This window comes from Octopus sinensis, unplaced genomic scaffold, assembly GCF_006345805.1.
Source record: "Octopus sinensis unplaced genomic scaffold, ASM634580v1 Contig15645, whole genome shotgun sequence".
NCBI lineage: Eukaryota > Metazoa > Mollusca > Cephalopoda > Octopoda > Octopodidae > Octopus > Octopus sinensis.
The window spans coordinates 1-9628 of record NW_021833842.1 but is presented as its reverse complement, the minus strand read 5'-3'; the positions used below and the strand labels follow the sequence as shown (position 1 = coordinate 9628).

Genomic DNA, 9628 nt, shown 5'->3' with positions numbered 1-9628 from the left:
TGTGTTTTCGGAAGAAAAAACAATTTAAGCGGGGTGTTGTTGTTGGGCGGAATTTGACTGTAATGTGATTTATAAAAGTAAAAAGATAGCTAAGCTAATTAATGACCTCACGAGACCCCGGCCAGTTTTGTGAATGGCGAAGCCGTTCCCTCGGATCACAGCAATCGACAGACGTTCCAGGAGCCAAGAATACTCTCTTGGATTGTGGCTTGTCCTTGAAATCCGTCGACCGAGCGAGCGAAGGAAGCGGAGTGTCTTGGGGCCGAAGATCCCGGAAGGACTCCACGGCAATAGGAGTAAAGAACAGCGAGTTGGAGAGGTGGCCGTACTTGAGAATCTTTCGGTCCTCGGCCTGCCTCGAAGCGTGCCCAGGATTGGCGGCGGATAGTGCGAGATTTCCTAGCGAGAACGTGTCCAAACAGGTGGAACGAATATTGACAACCATTTTCAAAGAATTTCAATTTGAAGGAGAAAATTTTTTTTCTTGAGCATGGAAGTGCTTCTGTCGTAATTTCAACAAATTTTTAAAGTATGATATTGAATTTTATTAAAAGTTTTCATTAAATGCTTTAAAACGTCAATTCCAGACACTGTACCTGTCATTGGAATAATTTTGACAACTGTTAACAAATTAGAATGCTTCAATTATCCCTCAAATAAATACAGAAAGTTGAAAAGTTTCTCTTTTTACTTTTGAATTGCTAATGCGATTGAAAATATTCAAAATTTCCAAAAACGTTTTATAAAAAGAGATGATTTTTTACTATCAAAATATTAATTTTAGCTCAAGCCGGACATTCCCATTGATTCTGGGTTTGATCAGCGGTTCTCAAATGCGGCCCCTGGGATTTTTTTGGCGGACTCTAGAGTAACTAACTTTTTTAATTTTTATAATGTTTTAAATTTAACTATTCATTCTTAAGGTTAAACATATCCATAATGGTGATTTCCTTAATCAATTTGAAGCACGTTTTGGGTACATTTATATAAAATTTTAATTTTTAGATTTAGATTAGTCCTTCCTTTAATGAAAATATTCGCAACTCCATTCAGCGTGAAATTAAGGATGCGCTGCAAAGTTTCAACTAGAACTCATTAATTTACACATGATATAGAACTGGCGGCATTGTTCAAAATGCGTCCATTATTAATTTTTTACGAATTAATTACTCAATACAATTCAGAAATATAACACACAATGCATTATATGAATCTAATATTTATGCGAATCATATTTAGTAAAAATGGAATTAGAGAAAGGACGATCTCCCATACGCATCGGAGTGGCTCACCGTCTCGGCCTGGATGTTGTGCAAAACACCGCTGCAGATGCGGTGAGGACGTTGACGAAAAGGGACTGCACCCACTTCCTGCAAGAGAGCGCAGGCAGGTACCACAGACACAAGGCCCTTAATGAAATCGTTAAGGCGTTCTCGATCGGTGGGCCATTCGGGCCTCCTCGAACCCGGTCGGACTCGACGGGCATGGCAAAAGGCCTGACGGGATGACAATATCCCGTACTTGTCGGGAAGGCCCTCGTATGGGATGTTACCGTTGTGGATACCTTTTCAAAATCTCGCGGACCGCTACCGCGTCACGGCAATCGCCCTGGAGACCGCTGGAGCTGCGGGAAAGATACTGACTCGTTCCTCAACGAGGTCGGGCAGTCCATTGGGAGGAGGCTCAAGGACACGAGAGAGGGCCTCTGGTTCCGCCAGCGCATCGGCCTGGTTATTGTTCGGGCAACGCACACTGCGTCCTCGCCGCTGGGACTTAACGATTTTCGTTGTCAATTAAAATCTACTTTCGCGAAAAAAAAATAAAATGGAAAATATAAAAATATATAAAATATTTTGTGCGGCCCGCAAGCTAATCTTAATATCGATTTGGCCCTTGAGCTAAAAAGGTTGAGAACCCTTGGTTTAGATATTGAGGTTCATGATTACTTGTCTTCGAAAATTTTTTTTATTATTAAAGTAAATTTTAAGTAAAAGTGAATTTATTCTATTTAGACAAAATAAATAAACTCTCAACAAATAACGTGCCATGTCAACATCTATACCTTTTCAAGTTCAATATGGGAATTTCAAATTCAATATGGGATTTCCTATTTCAAAGTGGGATTTTCCAAATTTAATATGAGATTTCCAAGTTCAAAGTGGGATTTTCCAAATTCAATATGGATTTTCAAGTTCAAAGGATTCAAGTCGGTTATTGAATTCATTTATTAATGAACGTTAATAAAAAGAAAGAATTAGCTGAAAAAAGAAAAAATTTGTTGACCGTTTACGAAAATGATGGGGATTGGAATCAAGTTGCATGTTCTCTCGGAATAAAAGAACAACTGCATACAGGTGGATAAAAGAAGGCTTTAAGGATGATTTAAGAGGTGGTTTTCGATATTCAAAAAATTCAAATACCGTACGAGATTATATGCAAGAAATGGTCGAGTCAAATCCGAAAATACTTGCCGGTTAATTCCATAAGTTTTTCATATTTTATATGGATAGAATTAATGAAAATGACATTTTGATATTGTTTCATTTAAAGGCGTGGTCCGTTCAGCGGACGGTGACATTTAATAAATTTACATTCCCCGCGTGCCTCATAAAGTTAAAACTTCTTTTTCATGGACGTAACTCGATTTTCTAGGTATTTTTTCGTATTGATTTCCTTATTGCAAATAATTTTATTTTAAATCTTTTAAATTTTGTTGTCGGCCACTGTAGATGCCCCAAATTCCAATAACCGTATCTCCAATTAATTAATGTATTTGGCTGCTCTTTTTGATAAATCCGATTTCATCATGTCCAAAAGATGTTCTATACGTTAATGTTTCTTTGGTATAGCGATTAACTGGTTGCATATCAAACAATGTATTTTTGCATCGATCGTTGTCAAAAATAAAGAATTTCTCATTTTTTGAAACACTCTTTTTTCATCTTTCAAACACCGTTTTTTTAGTTTCAGAAGAAAAATATTTACAATAAACTAATTATTGTTGCAAATATTTCGAAACAAACTCGAGTTATCATTCTGAGTTTAAATAATTTAAATTTTCATTGGACACATGAAGCAGAGCGTATAAAATACATAAGCCTAGTCAGAAATATATACTTTTTAGGAGGAACAGTTCGTCATGTGCGTCCAGTAAAACAAGAAGATTTTTTCCTACAGAATTTCAATATTGGTGATCACACATTTATAGATCTTCCTTTCAAGTTATTTTAACGTCATGATGGTGTGTCCATACTCATTTATGATAAACCCCAAATCAGCTTGACTAGGATTCAAATTATGATCTCATATTTTTCAGATTAATTTCGAGGCCAACTTTTTCAACGATTAAATCTTTCTTGCATATTCTATTCCTGAGGTTTGCTCCGGAGGTGAACAAGTGTTTGTACGTATGTGCCTAAGATTTTGCATGTGCCAGCCACACAGTTTTGCAAGAACAAGAGAGAGAACGAGTATGCTAGTAAATCTAATTAATCCGGAATGAATGAAGGTGCTCATTCTTTTTAAATTCTTTTATTTTTATTCATTGGCGTTCGGCTGTTTCTTAGACTAGGATTTTAACACGTTCCATCCGAGATTCATCTGGTACTTAGAATCATGGTGGCGTCATTCGTCAAGATCGAGTTTCCAGTAAAGGCAACCTTTCAACTACGGCGGTGAATCACGTAACGATTATTTTAATAGATATTGAGGAAATTAATGAGCGACTGAGTGAGAAAGTAGCCACCAAGAGACATCAGTGAAACCTGTAGAGTACACAGACGCTGTATTCCAGCCATGAGCCTGGCAGAAATTGGCGGATAAAAAGCCAAAAAGAGATAGCTGGAATAAATATCAATTACATTTTTATTTGGATTTAAATATTTTTGGTAGGATTAAGTGGCGAAATATAGTCTTTTTATTTGAATTTTTTCCTCTGGATCAGAAACTTATTCGAGACTTTTTTTATGTAATGCATGAGAACTAATGATATTTAAAATTTAATTTTTTTTATGAAATAAGCATGAGTAACATATTAAGTTAATCATATTTAAAATTGTGTTTTAATTAAAATATAGTTCATTTTTAATTAAATATTGTTTAATTATTTATTTCAATGGCAAAACTAATGAATTAAGGCACGTGTGACCACGCTGTTGATCCATTATGTAGCGATGTTGTCTTTATTTGGTTTACCTTTATTTATATATTTAAATGGATTCAAAGGAATATTTCGGGATGTAGTTTCTTTTAATGGTTAAATTATTTGAAATTTCATCATTTAGGTCAGGGGTTCTCAACCGTGGTCCCCAGAAAATTTTTTGGTGGGCGGCGGATTCGAGAGGCAATTTAAATAATATTTTATACACTAGGTGCAAAAAAAAACCGTTTTTTTAAATACGGCATATTTTGCAAAGATAACCGTGATTTTTCTTTGTCGATATCGAAAGGGATCATTAAATTAACCCTAAATCAATTTTGTTATATTTTTTTGTATTGTGTTATATGTCTAAATTGAAAATTTTAATTACACAAGCGCAATAAAAAACCGTTTATTCTGGTGAGTGTGACATTTTTTACTTTTTTTAGAATTTTAACCCTCGATAAAATTACGAATGCTTGATGTAATAACAAAAGGAAAGATTCTAAGCTTGAATGCGTTAAATTGGACCACTAAATGCGTTAAATTGGACCAATTTTATTTTTTAATTGATTTTCTTAACATTTCCCCAATTCGCATAATATTTTCATGATCATCTATATCTGCATTTACCTGAGAAGCATAAGTTTTAATAATCTCTAGAGCTCTGAAGGCTTCTGAGAGATCAACTTTTTTCTCATTTGATTCCTCTTCAATAAGTGTTTCCTAAGTATAATTATTAAATAATTTGATGAGATGGACATTGATCTATTACAAGTAGAATTTTTCTTTTTTTCTTTGCAAGTTCACAATCAAAATCACTGAGTCACTTGTTAAAAATTTCACGGTTCATCCATGCCTTATTGGAATGGGTGTAGGTAACATATTTTCCAATGTTGAAATTTTTAAAACACCTTGGACTTTTGAATCTTCCTATCATCACAGGCCTTCTTTTATCGGAACCAGAACAATTTGCGCATAATAGTAACGAAAATCGATCCTTCGACAACTTTATTCCAGGCCGTGATTTGGTACACACACTTTTGGAAGGAATCGCCTTGTAAAAAACACCAGTTTCATCTGCATTATAAACATTGTCCAATCCATATTGTTCAATTTTTAAACTCATTGTTTCATTAAAATCAGTAATAGATTTTTCATCATGATTTACTGATCCACTGTTTCCGTGTAATTTTCTTAACTTGATACCATTTCGTAATTTAAACTTTTCTAGCCACCCACGACTTGCTTTAAATTCTGGAAAATTTTTTCCAAACTTAAGAGCTTTTGCAATTAACATCGAATCTGATAGAATTGCTCCACTAGATTCCATTAAGTTAATCCATGTTATCATCGCTACATCAATTTCATTAAATTTGAGTTTTGGAATTCTCGTTAGGTTTAATTTTTTGATGTCAGTCCTATTCAAAAGGTCCGATTTTGATTTAAGGTCGTTTATAGTTCTCGGAGAAATTTTCTTTTTTAACCGTGAAGAAACAATCCTGGAAATTTGAGGTGCAGAAACGAATGGGTTGTCAGAAATATAACGTAGTATAGAAATTTTTCGTTGACAGAAAGTCTAACACAGCGAAGCATCACAAAAATACAATTTAACGTGTAATGAAAATTTTAAAATGTTAATTAATTTAACTTACAATTAGATAAAAAATTATTTTTCATAATACTTGAGGAGCGGATTCGAGAAACAAGCGGATTCAAGAATCATTCATAGGAAATTTCAAATTTTTGATTAAAACAAGCGGATTCGAGAAGCGGCGGATTCGAGAAGCAGCGGATTCGAGAGGTTTCACTGTATTAAATTTAAAACTAATTGTACAATTAAGTATAAATCAAAAACATTGAAATTAATCTGATTTGATTAGCGTGGTTTATCATTCTAGTTATGGTTAACAAGAATCGTCGTCTTTGGTCGGATTCCTACGTACAATTTGGATTCACTAAATTCATTGCCCCAAATAATGAATTAAAGGCAAAATGCATGATTTGCCATAAAATTTTGGGAAACAATTCACTGAAACCTTCTCAACTTAGGCGCCACAAAGAGTCTGTACACCCAGAAAATTCTTCCTCACATGAATATTTTAAAGTCAAAAGAACGAAGTTTGATTCACAGCCAAAGCTTGAGTGGTTTAATAAATCTCAAGAATAACCGAGATTAGAAGCATCATATGCTGTAATTTTAATTTATATCTAAAACAAATAGGTCTCAATGATTATCGCAAAAAACAAAGCTGCACATAATTCTGGTGAAAAGTTAATCAAACCAGTGGCTCTTGAAATGGCTCGAATTTTGTTTGGTCCGGATGCAGTTACCAAACTTAAGGACATACCATTATCCAACGATTCAATTTCCCGTAGAATTTCAGAATTGTCATCTGATATCCTGGAGCAATTAATTGAAAGAATCAATAAAAGTAAATGCAGAATAAGTATTCAATTGGACGAGTCAACTGACATTTCTAACGTCTGTCAGCTTGTGTCCTATGTTCGCTTTGTTGATGATGAGAATATTATTGATGAGTTTTTATTTTGTTTGGAGATGGATGGACACACTCGTGGAGAGGACATCTTTAATATTTTTGACAATTTTATGAAGACGAATAAAATCCAATGAGATAAAGTTGGATCTATATGTACTGATGGTGCACCTGCGATGATTGGTCATCAATCTGGACTTGTTACTCGTATTAAGGATTTGGTTCCTGATATTATTACAAGACATTGTGCATTGCACAAATATGCACTTTGTTCAAAAACTATGTGTTCGTCGTTAAGAGAAACACTAAACACTATTGTAAAAGTGATAAACTATATTCGATCTCGACCACTTAATTATCGAATTTTCCAAACTCAAATAATAATGGCTTTTAAAAAAAGTTATTATTGTGGATAATGAAAATAAAAAAAGGAATAACATCAATGTTCCCAATGCTTGAATATCATCTCGGACACAACCCACCGGATAATGTTCTTCTAAGTCTGATAATCAAACATCTGGAAAATCTCAAGACAAAATTTGATGATTATTTTCCTGTTGAAGACCCAATTCCAAACTGGATCGTTCAACCTTTCTTGACCTCATTTAAAGAATATCAGGAACTCAATTTTCAGCAGAGCTTGATTGAACTTCAATGTAATCAGTCTGCTCAGATTATTTTCAAATGTACTTCATTATTAGATTTTTGGTATTCTCATTAATAATTACTTTTTATTGTTAGGTGTCAGATGGCGAAAGAATTCCCCATTTTGAGTAAAACTGCATTGGAATCAATACTTGCATTCCCCACTACTTATCACTGTGAAATGGCGATGTCGTGTCTGACTTTTCTAAAAACAAAATATAGAAATAGACTACGGGTACAAGATGATATGCGAGTAGCTTTGTCGAACATAGAGCCTGATATAAGTAAAATTATTCTGAACAAACAAGATCAGAAATCTCACTAAATTACTATTAAATTTTCTGTTATTTTCATAATGTTCATGTTATTTTTATAATAAATATTCGAACATGTCTAAACCTGGCCCTGACGAGGTCAAAAATTGTGCGCTAATACCAAAAAATGTTTATTTTATTTAAGGTGGTCCCCACAAAATTTTATAGTTCAAAAGTGGTCCCCAGTCTAAAAAAGGTTGAGAACCGCTGCTATATACTATGGATTGTTCACGTTTGGTTTTCCAAAACAAAAGAAGTTATATAAGAAATAACAATGAATATGATCAAATCAAGTCAATTCTCCAAGGGATCGATGTAAAGACAAGAAATAGATATTAGGAAAGAAGGCTTTTGACCAAGTCAAAATCTTTTATACTATTAAATGACTGCCTTTATTATCGTGTTGAAAACGGGAGTCACAAATTAGTTATTGTCGTAAGTTATAGCGTCCGGGCCAGTTCTAAGTGTCCGGAGTGATAAATCGGATTTATCACTCCAAATTATTATGATTTTGGGAATAAATTTTAAACTGTTCATGGTGCGCTCGATACACATCAATAGCAAAGGAGAATATGATTCTATTTTACTATATCTATTGTCTAAAAAATATGAACCTGGAATGACAGAAACCAAAAAGCGAACAATTCGAAGAAAGTGTAAAACTCTTCATTTTGCAGACGATCAATTATTCTCTTATTCCAAATCAGGAACACATAAAATTGTTATATGTCCTTTTGAACATGAAAGGATTCAATCTATTCTTTGTGATGAACATAATGAAGGACATCCTGGGTTCAATAAAATGTGTTATCTAATTTCTCAAAAATATATTGGAATTAAACAATGTATAATTCGTGATTTTGTATCAAAATGCATACCGTGCCAATCATTTAACTCTTTAAGTACTTGTGAAAATATCAGAATGATTTCTGTGGAAAAAAAATACGAAAGATTTATCGCCGACTGTATAGATCTAAGGCGGTATTCTGCAAATAATGACAATTTTAAATGGATACTTACTGTCATCGATGCATACACAAAGTTTGCATGGTCATTCGCGTTAGAGAATAAAACATCACAAAGCATCTATAATGCAATTGAGAGTTTATTCCAGACTGTCGGTCCTCCAATTTATTTTCATTCGGACAATGGAAAGGAATTCCGCAACAAAGAAGTTTCAAAACTTCTTGATGATTGGAAAATAACTCCGATATATGGAAGACCAAGGCACCCACAATCTCAAGGACAAATAGAAAGATATAACCAAACTCTCAAACGTTGGTTGGGGAAGACTTTGTTCGCAACAGAATCTATAAGGTGGAGAGAAATTCTACAGAAGGTGGTGTATAAATACAACATAACTTGTCATCGCGCAACTGGAAAGTCACAATTTTGGTTAGTCTCTTTTTATTTACCCAGTCTATTTTACGGAATAACGGGTTTTAATATTTTGCCATGTGGAGGCGCAGAAGAAGAGATTAACTCAGAATCGGAAGAAACGGAATTATCCTTAGAAGTAAAAACTCATAATGAAAAGTATAAAAGAAAAGTTACAGAAGACGCAAACAAAAATTTTCGAAAAAAAGATATCACAATTGGAGATAATGTTACAATTAAAATTGATTTCGATAAAAATATAAAAACAAGAAAATATCCACTCACTAGTTTTTTTAGCAAGGAACAATTTCTAGTAGTGGAAGAAGTTTCTCTGCTTTATTAAACGTGAAATCGTCCGTGATGTTGTTATCAACTGTGACATTTGCCGCTTTTCTGGACCTTTAAAGGACCATGATACAGAATTTCACGTTTTTGCTAATAAACCAAATGAAAGGTTTCAAATGGATTTAATCGATCTTAAAAGGTGCTTTTTCTGATTTTTTCATCATTTATGTAATATTTTTGGATTTTTACAAAAACTGTAATATCGATAATTAATTTCCCTTTTTCTGATTATTTTAGATTTTCGAGTTCCAATGATTCTTTTTCATGGCTGTTAACTTGTATTGATGTATACAGCAATATGGATTCACAAG

At 33.7% G+C, this 9628-nt stretch overlaps 1 protein-coding gene across 1 annotated transcript; it reads right to left on the bottom strand.

Moving 5' to 3' along the window:
• Nucleotides 1–4696: 4696 nt before the first annotated feature.
• On the bottom strand, nucleotides 4697–5492 carry LOC115230489 (tigger transposable element-derived protein 6-like). The gene is made up of 2 exons (XM_029800654.1): nucleotides 5196–5492; nucleotides 4697–4864 (listed from the first exon to the last, which is right to left on the bottom strand). Exons 1-2 carry the CDS (start codon nucleotides 5490–5492, stop codon nucleotides 4697–4699), a joined length of 465 nt encoding a protein of 154 aa, XP_029656514.1.
• Nucleotides 5493–9628: the final 4136 nt, after the last annotated feature.